Consider the following 17,367-nt stretch of genomic DNA (forward strand, 5'->3'; position numbering starts at 1 on the left):
GACACCAGCGCCGGAGACCAGGCTCGGGGATCTGGTGTGAGCAGCCAAGCGAAGCAGGGGCGCGACCCCAGCCGCCCCTCCCCACAACCTTGTCATCTCCTCTGACCTGGGGCCGGGCCCTCCCTTGCTGCTCATCCCGCCCCGGCCCCGCCCCGGCCCGGGCCACGGGGACCCGGAGCTGGGGCGCCGGTGCCGCAGCCCGAGGCAGGTAAGGAGAGCCCGGAGTCTCCATCTCTGGCCGGTGGCAGCGTTAAGCATCTCTGCCCGGCCAGGCCCTGGGGCGCGTCAAGGTGACTGAGCGTGCGGGAGATGGGGCGGGGGGCTCGCCCACCACAGGGGTGCTTACTTAGCGGTGGGGTGCGCCTGTCTTTGGGGACAGTCCGGAACACCCCGGGCCAGGGGCGCCTTCGGGAGGGGCCGGCGGAGGCTTATCGCCAGGCTTGGGGAGGGGGATGCAGTGGGAGCGCAGAGCCGCCTCCTCTCCGCCTCTGCCGGTCCACGCAGTGCTCTCCCTGCTACCCTGACCTCCTAGTGGGCAGCCTCCGCCGGCGCCCTCCCCGCCTCCACCCCTCCAACATCCAGTCCCCGGGGGTTTGCTGGCCTGCAGGGTAAGGAGATTAGAGGCGCGGGGTGGGGGGAGGAGCAGCTCAGGGCTTGGAGGGGCCAAGCTAGGGCCTGACTGGGGCCAGTCTGGGGCCAGGGGGGCTGGGGCTATCCCAGACCGAGAAGAGGTGGGGACTGAGCCTCGCTGAGTGGGGAGGGTGGGGCTAGGGGGAGGCAGATGACCGGACGAAGAGAGGGGTGCTAACAGTTGGGGATGTGTCCTGAGAAGCAGGCGGGGGAAGCGGGGGCTGGGCGGCATTAGACAACAGGGAGCTTTGAACTGGGGTTGGGGGATCTGTCTTAAACAGAGCAGGCCCTCTCTCTGCAGGCCAGCCAGCGGGCGGAGTGATGGCGGAGAAGGCGTTGGAGGCCGTGGGCTGTGGACTAGGGCCAGGGGCTGTGGCCATGGCCGTGGCACTGGAGGACGGGGCGGAGCCCCCTGTGCTGACCACGCATCTGAAGAAGGTGGAGAACCACATCACAGAAGCCCAGCGCTTCTCCCACCTACCCAAGCGGTCAGCGGTGGACATCGAGTTTGTGGAGCTGTCCTATTCCGTGCGGGAGGGGCCCTGCTGGCGAAAAAGGGGTAGGGAGCAGCCTGGTGGGGAACTGTGGGCTCTTGAGGAAGTGCCTCTCAGGAGCAATGAGGCCTGGATAGCCCCTGCTTTGCAAGTTTCTCAAGTTGGGTACTGCTGGGCCCTGTAGGAATGCTAAAATCTGGACCCCAGTCCCTCCCTCGCCATGCACACGGTTGAGGTACTAGGATCCCTGCTTCCCACATCTGTGAACACTTGTGGGCACCAAGTTCAATTAACCAGCTTTCTCTTCTAAATAGACCCTATGACCTCTGATCCTTGAGGGGTCCTTGATGAGTTTTCCTTTGTTTATTTTGGAGGATTCCTGTCTGTGAGGGGTGGTATGTAAAGGGTGTCTGCAGGACACCCTTTTTAACTATCCCCTTGCACCAAGTTTGAAAGATGTGCTTATTCTTGTTATCTTACTTCATTCTTGCCACAGTCCTCCCAAGAGAGAAGGGTGGAGGTTTGGCAGGATAGATGTCATCTTCATGTTACTAATAAGGAAACTGAGGTTCAGGGAAATTGAGTCACTTAACCAATATTGATTCCACAGCTAGTAAGTGGCAGAGCTGAACCAGAAGCCCAGTACAGGAGTTCCACCTCTTTCCCCTTAGGACCAGTTTCCCCATCCCTGAGTCCCTGATCATCTTTTGCATCCCTACTCTGCACATCCTGAGCTGGGAATGGAAAGGCTGGATTTGTTTCCCAGAGCTGGGTGTGGGCCAGGGGTGGAGCCGGGGTATTGTTCTCTGAGGTTTAAGAACTAGGTTTAGGGTGCTTCAGAGCCTGAGCTGTCTCTGCACTCTCCACCCTTGCTTCCATGGGTGACCAAAAGGCCACAGGGTGTGAGTCGATGGAAACTGAGGCTTCTGGGCTCCCTGCCCAGTGCCTGATCCCTGAGCAGTCTCTTTGTGTCCTGAGATTAGCTCTGGGCAAAATGATGAGGTACTTGTTATTTCCTTGGCCCTCTCATTTCTTCATAACTTTAAGCAGAAATGAAGAAAAATTTAGAAATGTGGCTTGATGGGCCTGCTCTCTACCTGCTTCTACTCACCAGCCACGTGTGGGTATCCCTGACCAGGGATTCTGTCTCCTTTTGACCTTGCCAGCCTCATTTCCACTTCATTGGCCATTTTGCCACCCCTTCCTTTGCCCCTTTTTCTGCTCTCTGCCCTCCTCTCTTGAGTTCTCTTTTCTCTGGATTCCTTCTTCCCTTCTCTGGAGGACAGAAAGCAAGTGGGGGGGGGGTGAGAAGGAAGGGATTTGGTGGGGGGAGAGTTCTGTCTCTCCCAAGTAAGGCTTATCACTGCTCTCCCCTAAATGTATATGGCATTTCTTATTTTTCAAAACACTTTCCTATTCATTATTATTAATGATTCACTTAATATTCATAATAACCCTATTAAGTCCTTGGGAGAAGATATTACTATCCTTCTTTTACAGATGGGAACAGGAGGCCCTAGAGATTAAGTGACTTGACAAAATTGCAGAGTTATTGACCGAGGCAGGACTAGAACACTTGATGTCTCTCCAGCCCGAAGGCCTGGCAGGCCCCTTGCAAGCTGAGCAGCTGTGGCACAGCCAAGAGTCCAGACATCCGCATTCCTAGCCACTTGGAAGCTGTGTGACCTTGGGCAGGGTGCTTAGCTTCCCTAGGCCTCACTTTCCCCATCTGTAGATAGGGATGATAATACTACCCACTGCACAGGCTTATTGGGAGAGCTCTGCTGAGTTGGTATCTGTGAAAGTCAAGCATGTATGTAAGATGATATTTATGCTAGACCAGCACCTGGCTGTGACTGAATGAGGGGAAAGTTCATCATCACCATATTCTTCCCTTTCACAAGAAATCACTTCCTGTGAGAGGCTCTGAAAAGCTTAGGCTAGTGCTTGCCACCCGCCCTACTGCTGGGTTTCTGTTCTCGAGACTAAAAGGCTCAGGGGTCACTCCAGTTAAACTGGGCTAACTGGGCTGCACGAAATAACCACACAAGAGACACAAATACCTTTTTCTTTGGGGTCGCTATGACGGCTCCTCTGACCTTAAGGGTCCAAAGAAAGAGAGTGAGACATGGGCTGACCCCTTTTATTGAGGAGAAGCTATTCAAATGAGTCAAGGGGTCAGGTTTCAGGGGGCTGAGTCTATCTTCATGATGTCCACTGTCAGCAGGTTGACTGACACCTGGGTAAGCCACACCCAAGAGCACAGTACGAGAAGGGGACACACACAAGGCACTTCCTTGGAAGATTCTACCCTAAACAGGGCAAGGGGGTATATTACAAAGGAACAGGTGAGCATAGATCCACCCACGGGGCTATAGCAAGACACACCCATGCACGAGACACTGACCCTCAGACCCAAGAAGGATGGGGAAAGCTCTGCCACATTTCTGTGACTGAGCGCCTCAGCACCCAGCCGGGGAGTGTGACTCAGTCACGTGCAAGGATGGTCCCCCACACCCTACATCTTTCTTGTTTCTTTTTTCCTTTTTTTGTTATTGGGGATTTAACCCAGGGATGCTTTGCTACTGAGCTCCATCCACTGCTCTTTTTATTTTTTATTTTGAAATAGGGTCTCTCTAATCTGCTTAGAGCCTCACTAAGTTGTTGAGGCTGGTCTCAAACTTGTATTCCTCCTGCCTCAGCCTCCCAGGTTGCTGGGATTACAGGCACACACCCCTGTGCCTGGCTCACCCAACATCTTTCTGATTGATGTGAGGATGACTGAGGCAGAGGGTTGAAACCCATGACTTTCTTACCCAGAGAATTTGCAGTGTGACCTTGGGTGAGTCACTTATGTGCCTGGTCCCAGTTGCCTCATTCATGTTGTTAAAAGAGCCTCTGACGGAATGAGCACCATCCAACTGATTGGTGTGTTCAGGCCCACGTAGTGGGCAGGAGGTTATTCCCCTTCTAACAGGATGTGCCCAGAGGGACAGCTGGATGGTGGGTTAAATAAGGTACCCATTCACTCTCTCTGTTATAGAGGTAGAGTAAAGAGGGACTGGGCTCTGCAGGGTTGGTGGAGGGTGCTAGGTGAAAGATAGGGGCTTGGTGTCTCCTCCTGACCAAGGCAGGTCTCAAGCACAGTAGGAAAGTCCCTCCATATTGGCTTCATCTTTCCAGGTAACTCTGTGCAGTCTCTGCCCTCTATTCTCTGGAATGAATACACACATATATATTTATACACACACACATACACGTATACATACATGTTTTTTGTTGTTATTGTTTTGTTTTGTTTTTCCTAGAGCAGAACAGCCTCTGTCTTTTGAAATCTTGCTCATCTTTAACTTAACTGCCACCTCTTCCAGGAAGCCCCTCCTGCTTTTCCCCTTCCTTTCTACCCTTATCAATTCCATTTGCTATAATCTCCTGGCACATTGTTTGTACTTCTCTTATAAACCTTACTTTACTTTTCTTCAGATTATCCATGATTTCTTGTCTGTCTTACCTAGATGATGACGCTCTTGAGTGCAAAAACTGTTCTTCCTTATTTTGGGGGTGGGTGGAGAGTTTGGTATATAGTAGATCTCAATAAGCATTTGCCGAGTGAAATTAATGATACAGTATCACCTTTTGTGTATGTGTGTGTGTGGTAGGAGGAATTGACCCCAGGGCCTCACGCATCCTAGACAAGCACTCTACCACTGAGCTACATTCCCCCCAGCCTTTTTTATTTTTATTTTTTGAGCCAGGGTCTTGCTGAGTTGACCAGGCAGGCCACATATTTGCAATCCTCCTGTCTGAGCCTCCCAAATTGCTGGGATTACAATTATGTACTGCCATGCCCAGCACAATGTTGCTTTTAAAAATCACTCTATGTGCCAAGTTGCACTGTGTCATATGCTTTACATAATTATTACATTTAATTTTCCTAACAACCCTATGAGATAGGCACTATCGTCCTCATTTTACAGACAAGGGACCTGGAGCTCAGAGAGGTTAAGCAACTTGCCTGAGTTCACACAGATGGTAAGTTTAGAGCCAGAATTTGAACCTAGATCTGCCTAACTCCATACTGGTGCTCTTTATGCATATCCCATTGAGTAAATGAAAAGTGGGATTTCGTTGGGCCATGTTAGGGGCTGGAGAGACAAGCTTGGAAGAGAGGGAAAACACAAAGAAGGCAGTTTTTCCAAACTGAGGCAAAAGCTCTGAGAATATGTACTTATAGAATGGACACTTACTGAGAATCTACTACATGCCAGACAGACTGTTAAGGTTACAAAGATGAATAAGACACAGGCCTTGCCCTTAAGGAGCTTACTAAGAAGTTGGGGAGGAGGGCAAGTGATGGGCACATCAGTTAACAGACATGCTGGCATACCAGAGGTGCTGTGGGAACCCAGAGACAGTCAGCCAGCTCAGACCGGATTGGTATGAAAACCTTCCCGGAGGCCCTGAGACAGGGAAGAAGAGCAGGGTTCTCTGGACTTTGATTCCTCCTCTACGGCTGTCGGTGAGATGCACAGGTATTCCCACAGCCTTCGGACTTTGACATTAGTGGGTGCCATTTCTGAAAGGGCAGGATGAGGCAAGACTTTGGGTCACTTTCGGGGCTCTGGGGGGTGCCACTTAACCCAATCACACTGAGCAGGAACTACGCATTTCACTGATCACCACAGGGGTGCCTCTGTTCACTACAGCCCTGACCCAAAATTCCTCCCTTCCTCACTACAGGTTATAAGACTCTTCTCAAGTGCCTATCTGGTAAATTCTGCCGCCGGGAGCTGATTGGCATCATGGGCCCCTCAGGGGCTGGCAAGTCCACATTCATGAACATCTTGGCAGGATACAGGTGAGGACAAAGATGGGGAAGGATGGAGACAGAACTCAAAAAGAAGAGTCTATTGGGGATCACAGGTGTCTTGAAGTGCCTTTGACCCTTGTCCTCAATGGATGTCCCTGCAGAGAGTCTGGAATGAAGGGGCAGATCCTGGTCAATGGAAGGCCGCGGGAGCTGAGGACCTTCCGCAAGATGTCCTGCTACATCATGCAGGATGACATGCTGCTGCCACACCTCACGGTGTTGGAAGCCATGATGGTGAGGGCTGGATGGCCACCCCCTCTTCCTAGCATCCCCTTCCATCTGCTGCCTGCATCCCCTTCCTCAGCTGAGGGGTCAAGGCAGTACCATCTCCCACACATGCATCTCTTTCCTGCCCTCTGGGCCCCAGGTCTCAGCCAACCTGAAGCTGAGTGAGAAGCAAGAGGTGAAGAAGGAACTGGTGAGTGGGACAGGGAAGGCCTAGGGACAGCTGCCCTCTGTGGAGCTAATGAATTGTAGGACCCAGAGTCAGGGGTGGAAGTATGGCAAACAAGTGGGGACAAAGGGCTTAAGGGAGATTCTTTGTGAAGTCAGGGTGGTGCCTGGGGGAAACCAAGACTCTGAAGCTGACTTGGGCTGGGTGGGGGTGGGTCCAGGTGACAGAGATCCTGACAGCACTGGGCCTGATGTCCTGCTCCCACACGAGGACAGCCCTGCTCTCTGGTGGGCAGAGGAAGCGTCTGGCCATCGCCCTGGAGCTGGTCAACAACCCGCCTGTCATGTTCTTTGATGAGCCCACCAGGTAGTTCTTTCCCACCTCTCACCTCAACTTCCCCACCCCTCAGCCCAAGCCAGGACCCAAGGCTGCATCCTCTATGTGGCTGGAGACTAGAGCCCCTGTTTGCAGCCTCCTGAAGCCAAGATAAGGGCCGACTCCTCATCTCCATCCTCGCCAATCCTGTTGTAACAAGCAGCCCCATCTTCACCCAGGCAGAGATCTGGATGTCTCCTTTGATTGTTGCCTCCCTCTCCTGTCCCCCACAGCCATTAGTCACCAAGTCCTGTTGGTTACACCTCCTTTTGGTAGCTCTCAGATTCGCTCTGCCCATCCCCAGTGCCCATGTTTGAGTTCAGGACATCATCGACAGATGCTCATCTCCTCACCTCCAGTCTCTCCCAAGCGATCCTTCCTCCAGCCTGCAGCCAGAGCTGACTTTCTAAAGACAACTCTGGCCTGACCCCTCCCCTCCCCTTCAAAATATGCAATGAGTCTCATTTACCCTCAGAACAAAGTCCTGCTCTGAACCCAGTTTGCCAGCCTTCTGTCTTGTATTTTATGCTCTAATAACACTGAGTTGCTTGTAACTCCCTGGTCAAACCATGTGCTTCATGCCTCTAAGCTTTGCCCATGCTGTGTCTTCTGCCTAGAATGCCCTTCACTGCCGCTCCTTCCCTTCCTCCTCACCAGCTCAGCTCTCACTTCTTCCAGACTCACTCAGGGATTTTCTCTGACTTCCCCCCAACTCCGCCCCCACCTGCCTCTCCCCCCTACCCTGCCTCTCCCCCATTGCTCCAGCACCTCCCACATTCCCTAACATCATCCATGAGCTTGTCTTTCTCTCCCTCCAGACCAATGTGGTATTTCTGCATCATCCTAATCACACAATAGGTGCATACAACAGGTGCTCAGTATAGGCTTGTTACATTTTACAGTGCTCTGGGCTTCTGGGGGTACCTCCAAGTGCCTGAGCCTGAAGGTCGTATAGGAGTATGGGGGTGTCCAGTTCTAGCCCTTCACAGCAGTTTCCCCACCGTGCACACTCCCTCTGCTTGGCCCCACCCACCTCACCAGGCCCGCTGGTGGCCTCTCTCTGGACAGTGGTCTGGACAGTGCTTCTTGTTTCCAAGTGGTGTCCCTCATGAAGTCCTTGGCCCATGGGGGACGTACCATCATCTGCACCATCCACCAGCCCAGTGCCAAGCTCTTTGAGATGTTTGACAAGGTGAGTGTCCTTGGGCCTCAAAAGTTGGCCTGAGAAGGAGGGATGAAAGGGCTCAGTGGAGGTGCTGGCAGGGCCCCTGCCTGTCCACTGGTTGTGTTTTCTTCATCCTTCTTTCTGCCTCAGCTCTACATCCTGAGCCAGGGTCAGTGCATCTTCAAGGGCATGGTCACCAACCTGATCCCCTATCTGAAGGGGCTTGGCTTGCATTGCCCCACCTACCACAACCCGGCTGACTTCAGTGAGTGGGGACAATGGCGGGGGTTAACATATAGTGCCAGGCCAAATCTGGGGGTGAAGGTCATGGGTTCAGCCCTCCTGGGGACAGAGGTCTCACTGTTACCTGCCCTAGCCACAGACCCAAGAGTGGTTGACTTGCCTTTGGGAAGCAAGGATAAATGTTAGCTGAGCCCTCTGCTCTGTGTCCCCAGTTATTGAGGTGGCCTCTGGAGAGTATGGAGACCTGAACCCCATGCTGTTCAGGGCTGTACAGAATGGACTTTGTGCCATGGCTGAGAAGAAGAGCAGCCCTGAGAAGAACGAGGTCCCTGCCCCCTGCCCCACTTGCCCTCCGGTAAGTAGGGTGGAGAGGACAAAGAGGGCAGAGCGGGGAGGGGAGATGGGACCATGGGTGATGTCCTGCCACAGAGGGGCACATGATGCTGTCTCCCAGAGGCACTGGGTACCAGGAGGAACCCGGAGTTGGAATGGACCTACTCTTTGTGGCTTATGTGACCTTGGGCACTTTGGCCTCATTGAGCTTCAGTTTTCTCATCCACTTAGTCATTCAGCAAACTCTTTCTGAACATTTGTTGGTGCTGTCCTCAGTGCTGGTACGGGCCCTTCTGGTAGGCAAAACCAACACAGTCACTGGCCTCATGGGCCAGTGTGGCTTTCTGTCATCTCTAACTTGGAGGTGATGATACTTAACTCACAAGGAGGCTGGGAGGACCCCACAGATAGCACACAAAGCTCTTAGGACACCCCAGGTTTTTGCCCAGTGCCAGGTCTCTTCCTTAGATGAGATACCCCTTGGTTATGGTTGTCATTTTCATCATTATTAAATATTATTGTGAAACTGGTGGCCTTAAGGACTTAGCCTTTTGGGTTAATGTTAATGATTAGAGAAGTGACTGTTCTGCACTGGTGAGCTACCACAGGTGTCCTAAGTGCCTTTCCATCTCCTCTCCTCCAAGCTTTTATCCCCTCCTCGCCTCCCTTTCACAGTCTCTCTGAGCCCCGCCTTCAGGTGCCTGCTTCACTGGTGAGGTTCTCCTTCTGTAGCCTGGGACCCTCCTTGGGAAAGGCTTAGGGTTTTCCCATGCACTGAGCTGGGTGGGTGGCAGGTGGGTGGGTTAACCTCACCTGGTCCCATTTCCTCTCCCCAGGAAGTGGATCCCATTGAAAGTCACACTTTTGCCACCAGCACTCTCACTCAGTTCTGCATCCTATTCAGGAGGACCTTCTTGTCCATCCTCAGGGACACGGTGAGGCATCAAGTTGGGGAACAGGAAGCATAGGTCTAGCCTTTGGGGCTATACGACAGCAGCAAGTGGAAAGGGAATTGGGGTCCCTGCCCGCAACCCTCCAATGCACCTCTGGGTCTATGTAACCCCCAGGACAATCCCAAGTTATTACCCTTGTGTTGTCTGCCTATCCCTGGCCTGGGACACATCCCTGTCCTGTGATGGTACTTCCCACAGGTCCTGACCCACTTGCGGTTTGTGTCTCACGTGGTAATTGGCGTGCTCATTGGTCTCCTCTACCTGCACATTGGCAACGATGCCAGCAAGGTCTTCAACAACACAGGCTGCCTCTTCTTCTCCATGCTGTTCCTCATGTTTGCTGCCCTCATGCCAACCGTGCTGACCTGTGAGCTGAGTTGCCTAGGGTGTGCAGTGTGGGTGCTGGAGCAAAAGGCAGAGGGGCCAGGGGGTTGGCCAGTGGTGCCTGATCTGCCTGTGCCCTCAGTCCCCTTAGAGATGGCGGTCTTCATGAGGGAGCACCTCAACTACTGGTACAGCCTCAAAGCGTATTACCTGGCCAAGACCATGGCCGATGTACCCTTTCAGGTGAGCCTTGTACTTCCTACCTGCCCACATTTACCAGCTCTCTTGCCCCCTCCTTCCTTGCTTGCCAGCTCCCTTAACCTTCTGGCCTTCCGCCCTTTCTCTTCCTTCTATTCACTAAGCAAATAGATGGTATATACCTTCATGCACCAGGCTCTACCCAGCCACTAAGGATGCGGCAACAGATTAGACTGATGATAGAAACTTTGTTCTGTGTAACATTTTAGTGGGAACAACTGGCAGTCAACAGAAAATGATGATAATAGTAACCCTGCAAATGACTCTAAATCTTCTTAAGGGTAGGAAGTTTATCTCAGTGGTAAGCTCTTTCTTAGCATGTATGAGGCCTGGGTTCAATCCCAAGCACTGAAAAAAGAAACAAAACAAAACAGATCTTATTAGAGGCAGTAGTATAGACTCTGGACTCTTACTACCACTCGCAAGATGCAAGGCACTGGGCAAGTCACCTTTGCTTCAATGTCCCCATCTATAAAATGGAATGACGACCCTAACTACCTCTGGATTATTTGAGAATGAAATGACTGGATGAATGCAAGGTTCTTAGAATAGTGCTTGGCATATACTAAGTGCTCAAGAAATGTTAGCTAATTTTGTTATTGCCACTATCACCTTGCTCCTACCACATTAAAAAAAAAGTGCTCTTTCCTCAGAGTGGACACTTCACTGTGTCAGAGCTCAGGGAGAAGAATACAAACTGGATCTTGGCCTCTGTTTGGGCATGTTTATGCAAGGAACAACTTGCACAACTGTACCTAGTGATATAGTGGGCTCAGTCCCTGCTTCTAGGAGTTTCTAGTCTAATTTTTTAAAAGTCATCTAAGAAACTCACATTTGTAGTTTATAATTCAAAACTCTACAGGATTTCCAAATCACAGTCTTTCTTTTAAAAAATTATTTTTGGGGACTGGGGTAGCTCAATGGTAGAACACTTGCCTAGCATGCATGAGGTCCTGGGTTCCATCTCCAGAACTGATAAAAAATTGTTTCCTTTTTGAGGTTTACAACATGATTATTTTGGGGGGTGGATACCTGGGATTGAACTCAGGGGCACTGGACCACTGAGCCACATCCCCAGCCCTATTTTGTATTTTATTTAGAGACAGGGTCTCATTGAGCTGCATAGTGCCTCGCTGCTGCTGAGGCTGGCTTTGAACTCGTGATCCTCTTGCCTCAGCCACCCTAGCTGCTTGGATTCCAGGCGTGCACCATGGCAACCAGCTAAAACATGATTTTATGGGAAACATATAATAGCAACATGAAGCAAATCAACATATCAGCTAAAATGTTTCTACTTAATAATATAATTTTATTAATAGTCTCCAGGTTGTATATTATATCTCTGGACTTGTTGTTCCTGAATCTGCTTCTTTGTGTCTACAGAGTTGATAGACTTCAGGAGGAACAAAACACTCTCCTAAGGAGAAATTAATTCATTAATAACATAAGAAAAAAAAATTTTAAAAATATGAGGAATGAGCTGGTGCAGAGAAGAAGGACTTTAGGCACTCAGAGGAGGGAGAAGTCACTGTGCCCAAACCAGTTAGAGAGGCCTCATGGAAGAGATGGTTTGGGAAGATGAGTGAGGTTCACATGGTCAGGGAGAAGGGGGACATGTGTCCATCTGAGGACAGCATGAATAAGAATGGAGGCAGGATAGGCATGGGGAATAGGTGTTCTAGGGGCTCATTCCCAGGTGGAATGGAGGATCTTGGCCACCATGCCCATGGCTCCAAGTTCCCTGCTCAGCTCTTTGCCCATTCTCCAGGTTGTGTGCCCAGTGGTGTACTGCAGCATTGTGTATTGGATGACAGGCCAGCCGCCTGAGACCAGCCGCTTCTTGCTCTTCTCGGCCCTGGCCACTGCCACTGCCTTAGTGGCCCAGTCTTTGGGACTATTGATTGGAGCTGCCTCCAACTCCTTACAGGTGGGAAGGTTGTCATGTGAGGATTCTCAAGCGGGGATGGGGTATCATGTGAGAAATCAAGGGCTGGCGTGAGTGGAATGGACACTTGGGCAACTGGGCCACCCTAGTCCTGGTCACCCCTGTGATGGCCTAGCTCCCTTGCTTCCCCTCCAGGTAGCCACCTTTGTGGGCCCAGTTACTGCCATCCCTGTCCTCTTGTTCTCTGGCTTCTTCGTCAGCTTCAAGACCATCCCCACTTACCTGCAGTGGAGCTCCTACCTCTCCTATGTCAGGTCGGTGCCTCTTTCCCCCTGCCCTCCCTGTCCCTCCCCTCTATGCAGGAGCGCCTGCCCAGCTCCTACTAGGCTGTGTACTGTCTGGTGCCTGCTCCACCACCCTTTGGGCAGGGGCACTCTGGTTGGCCCACAGGGATGAGGTTTGGGGTTTGGTGATTTGTTGAGAGAGCAGGTTTCCTGTGCTGTGTACTGCTCTGATGCCCCTGCCTGCCTAGGTATGGCTTTGAGGGTGTGATTCTTACCATCTATGGCATGGAGCGAGGAGACCTGACATGCTTAGAAGAGCGCTGTCAATTCCGGGAACCACAGAGTATCCTGCAAGCGCTGGATGTGGAGGATGCCAAGCTTTACATGGACTTCCTGGTCTTGGGCATCTTCTTCCTGGCCCTGCGACTGCTGGCATACCTTGTGCTCCGTTACCGGGTCAAGTCTGAGAGATAGAGTCTTGCACCTGGCCTGTGCCCAGCCCCCGCAGCAGTGCACACCCAGCCCTTTGGGACTGTTTTAACCTTGTAGAACTTGGGCACTGGTTGCTGGTGCAGCCACCTCCCCTCCCTCAGCTGCTCCACAGGCTGGCTGGAGGACTGTGCTCCCAGCCTTGGCCCTGGGGGTGGGGGCTCCAGCCCACCCTGCCACACCCAGGAGTCTTCCCAAGTTGATGCGGTTTGTAGCTTCCTCCCTACTCTCACCAACACCTGCATGCAAAGACTGGGAGGCTGCCCCCCCTTTCTGCCCACAGCACCCTCTTCTGTTGTCTGTTTTGGAAACCCAGGTTTTATGGGGCTTCCACTTAACAACTGACCAAAGTGGCTCCCTCTGGGGGGGTCCTCACCACACCAGTGTTTGTAAACCAGGCTGCTGTAAGGTTAGAGTTCCAGGGCTAGGTCCTGGGGGTGGGGTCCCCTGGGAGTCCCATTATGGACATTGGGATGGAATAGAAAGGGACTCTGGAAGTCTCTCCTCCCCACCCCCAGACCCTGGCTTATGTGGACAATCTGCTATGACAGAAGCTGGGCGTTCTGTCTGGGTCACCACTCCTAATCCTGGAGATTGGAGAGGTCATGGGAGATCTCATCCCCCTTCCCTATAGCTTTGGTGAGGGGTAGGGCCTGGTGGCATCTTTGCAATAACGTCTGTGTTTCTTTCCCACCTGTCACTGGAACTGGAGAATGCACTTTATTCTGGGGGGTGAGCAGGCGAAGATCCAACCCTCCTTTCTTGCTGCTCCTGACACACACAGTTCCACATGCTCCCTCCCTTCTCCAGAGTTACAGGCACATATACGCAAACAGGCAATCTCAGCCCCACACATGCATCATCCCCTGTGGTTCAGAGGAAGAGTGATGGTGGCGTGGTGGTGGCGGGTTCTGTGGGGAAGGCAGTGCCAGCCTCCTTCCTGGGGATCCCACTTTGGAAACTCGAAGGATGAGGCTGATTCTGCCCAGGGTGACTCCTCTCCATGGTTGGTAGGAGTCTACCCTCCAGTCTTCTGTCCCTCCAAGCCAGGGGTGGCACACAACAGCAGCTTTCTAGAGTTGAGGACCCCGTAAGCACAAGCATGGGAATAAGTTGGCTTGGCCACCGCCATCCCATGGCCCTCCTTTTGCACTCCAGGCTGGTATTCCACTGTCCTGCCCCTTTCCTGTCCACTTGCTGCTCATTCCAACTCTGTCCATGTCTCTCCACCTCCTTCCTATCAGCAGGTGGCCCCTGGGCAACAGAACACTGTGCCCTGGGCACCAAGGTGGCAGACATACCTACAGCATGTCTGGCTTTCCTGGTGGGTCTAGGCTCCTTCTACTTCTGGTTGCCCCTTCCCCCAGGGTTCTTTTCCCCCTTATTCCTATATACATACCTCTCTGCCTTCCCTCACCCTGCCACAGATTCTTCTCATTACACAGAGATGCCAGTTGTATTTGTGGGATTTCATCCATTATTAATAAAACCTATATTTATACAGTATGCTGTGTGTGAATGTGTGTGGGTTTGACACTCGGTAACACGGGCTGTAAGAGGGTCTTCAGAGCACTTGGTAAGATGTCAGCAGTTTTAGGGAGACTGTGGCAGGAGATGGTCCTGGATTATGTCAAGCTAGAAAATGAATATCTTTTGAAATATTTGTATCATGCTTTCCATCTTACCAATGCTTCATGTTCCTTATTTCAAGGGAGGCCCATGCCAACCCAGTCCTATCTATCCTTCATGACAATCTCACATTGTCATGGATTGACAGATGAGAGAACTGAAACTTGGGCTAAGTAACTTGCCAAGGGCTCTCAGGTAGTGGAGGTGGAACTAGGCCTAGAGACCAGATCCTCTGTCTCCAGTCTCACTCTTGGCATTGATCAAACTCCTTGTCCGTGGTGGATCTGCATGCTGCATGTGGGTACCTTGTATCCGTTACATGGATGTGTTCTTGTTCTTGCCTTAGTGATACATGACTCTCTTCGGGACTCACTGATTTCCAGCTGTGCTCATGGAGGAGGGTAACCTCATCCTAGGATGGGAGTGGCAGGGATCTCACTGGGCTTAATTCAACTTTTCCTTTTCTTCCTACTCAGTGACCCTTCCCAAGGCTGAATCATTGCCACCAGGACTTCAGGCCAGAGGTTTGGAGTAGGTAAGATTTAGAGGGCCTTGAGTACTAGTGGCAGGACAACCCAAGAAGCAGCACATTGTCTCACCCTCTGCTCTCCTTGGCCTGAAGCCTGGAGTTTGAAGGAAGGCACTGGCACCACTCCTGCCAGCTGCCTGGCACCCTAGGACTGTGGTCTAATATGACTGGTTGGGTGCTCAACTTCAAATGGACTCACTTTATATCCTTTGTGGTTTGTTTGTTTGTTTGTTATTTGCATTTACTGGGCATTGAACCCAGGAGTGTCCGGCTCTTGAGGTGCATTTCTAGCCCTCCATTTTCTTTTTTTAAAATATCTTTAGTTGTAGATGGACACAATACTTTTATTTCGTTCATTCATTTATTTATTTTTTTATGTGGTGCTGGGGATCAAACCCAGTGCCTCATGCGTGCTAGGCAAGTGCTTTACCACTGAGCCACAACCCCAGCCCTCCAGCCCTCCATTTTCTATGTTTTATTTTTGAGATAGTTTCTTGTGAAGTTGCCCAAGCTGGCCTTGAACTTGTGATCTTCCTGCCTCAACCTCCCAAGTCACTGGGATTATAGGCATGCATTACGATGGCCACTTTAACCATTTCTTTTATAGTTTGGGGCAAGAGTGGGAAATGGGAATATATCCTACTTCCTGGAATTCTCCTTAGATTTCAGAGACATTCTGGAGACTCCCTTTATCCCTGGAGTGATGCCAATAGATGGCTCCTTACAAGTCGAAAGGCATCAAGTGTCAGTGTCAGGTATTCATCTTATCCGGGAATGGTGGCACATACCTGTAATCCCAGCAACTCAGGGGGTGGAGGCAGGAGGATTGTAAACTCAGGGCCAGGCTTAGCAAGACTCTGTTTAAAAATTAAAATTAAAAAGGTCTGGGATATAGCTCAGTAGTAGCAAATACTCCTGAAAGGGTTAAAAATTCATAAATTCATATACTTATAATTCCTTCAGGAGCTAAAGAAGGCAAACATTCTGGACACTTCAAGGGTCATTCGGCCCAGAGAACATTTGTGGATTGGTATATATATTTGCAAAAGAAGCTCTTTTGATTCCTATAGCAACTCTGTGAGGTATCTCAGATAAGCAGTTTCATCTCCTCCTATTATAGAAAAGGAAACTGAGATTAAGAGAAATGACTAGAGCAAGCTCTCAGGACCCTGTGCTCTTTCCACTGTGACCCATCTGCTATGCTTCCCACTAGTACCAGTAACCTGCTGCATTGGGTCATAAATGTACCCTGCTCATGTAGGTAGGTTTGCAAATGAGTCCTCTTTCCCTAAAAGCCCACCTTTCAGGACTCATCGATCATGTTCATTAACACAACCACCTTCTCTGTGTCAGGGCCTAGGCAGAGTACTGGAGGGCAGAGCTGACCAAGGCAGTTCTCCATGTCGTGGTTCTTAGAGCACCTGGCATTCCATCCTGAGGCCAGACAAGAAAAGACCTGCCCACAGCATGATTCATGGTATTTCTGTCTACAAGGGGCCAAATTATATGTTATTAATAAAACCTATATGCCTGTCATACCCTTGGGGGAGGGGAGCAGCTTGCTCTGAGCTATATCCAGGTGACAGTCTGCCTTGCATGAGTAGGTAAGTGGAGTGATACTAGAGGAGTTTCCCAGGAAAATATCACCCCTGAGAACATTCATAGGGCTGTTCTACCTCCCCTCTCCCTGTTCCATTCAACTCCCCTTAAAGAACTTCTCGTGCAAGTATGCTATTTCCCCCACAGTCTGTAATGCTGGTCTCTTTCCTGACTTGTTTTTTTAACATCCAGTTCAAATGTCACCTCCTCTGCCAGAAGCAGTTAGTAACTTCCTCTTTCATGTTTTCCTGATGCTTTGACTTTGCCTCTGAAGTACATCATTTGTGAACATACTGGTCTGGCCCCTGCATGCCTTCTTCTGACTGATAGCCCAGGGCCTAGTGCTGGGCCAGGTAATTGAGGATGAGGTGCTTACTACTAATTCAATACCGCTGTTCAATGAATGGACAAATATCTACATGAAATATCAACACTGTCTTCAGTTGTTCCAGGGGGTAGACCACAAAGCCTTCTTCCCATTCCTACCCTGGGGAGCCTCTCAGGAGTTCCTTGTTGCACATATCTGTTCTGTGCATATTGCACACTTATGTTTGCATCTGGAGGTGTGCCTTGGCTGAAGGCAATGGGTGGTTCTTCCTGTGAACTAGGTGAGTCCTGGGTGTTCCTCCTGTGGAAGCACAAGTATAAGGGATAAGGGCTTAGAGGACCCGGAAGCCCCAGAGCTAAACCATGATGGGATGTCAGACAGGATTTGCTGGTTGGGGTGGGAACTGTCCACCAGCCACAATTCTTCCTCCTTCCTGATCAAAATGACCAGAAGTCACATACAGAGGTCTGGGGCCTGAAGAGGGCCAGATATAAAAGGGAGGAGCTGGGAAGGGCTCAGGTCTCTGCCTGGAATTAGGCTGAGAAGGGAAAGAATCCCTGGGGATGAGGTTCTCAGGAAGTCCCT

General features: G+C 51.0%; 1 protein-coding gene across 2 annotated transcripts; it reads left to right on the forward strand.

Annotated features, from left to right (window-relative positions):
• On the forward strand, positions 1 to 14,148 carry Abcg4 (ATP binding cassette subfamily G member 4). 2 transcript variants are annotated; one of them, XM_026403454.2, is made up of 15 exons: positions 1 to 208; positions 917 to 1,189; positions 5,865 to 5,982; positions 6,096 to 6,228; positions 6,362 to 6,412; positions 6,609 to 6,754; positions 7,832 to 7,955; positions 8,079 to 8,193; positions 8,384 to 8,526; positions 9,341 to 9,439; positions 9,656 to 9,824; positions 9,924 to 10,024; positions 11,808 to 11,966; positions 12,120 to 12,238; positions 12,457 to 14,148. In XM_026403454.2, exons 2-15 carry the CDS (start codon positions 952 to 954, stop codon positions 12,680 to 12,682), a joined length of 1,941 nt encoding a protein of 646 aa, XP_026259239.1. In that variant the 5' UTR covers positions 1 to 208; positions 917 to 951; the 3' UTR covers positions 12,683 to 14,148. The 2 variants fall into 2 exon arrangements, with proteins under 2 accessions (XP_026259239.1, XP_026259240.1); XM_026403455.2 differs by having other exon boundaries at positions 932 to 1,189.
• The last annotated feature ends 3,219 nt before the right edge of the window (positions 14,149 to 17,367 follow it).

Source organism: Urocitellus parryii, chromosome 4, assembly GCF_045843805.1.
Source record: "Urocitellus parryii isolate mUroPar1 chromosome 4, mUroPar1.hap1, whole genome shotgun sequence".
Taxonomy (NCBI): domain Eukaryota; kingdom Metazoa; phylum Chordata; class Mammalia; order Rodentia; family Sciuridae; genus Urocitellus; species Urocitellus parryii.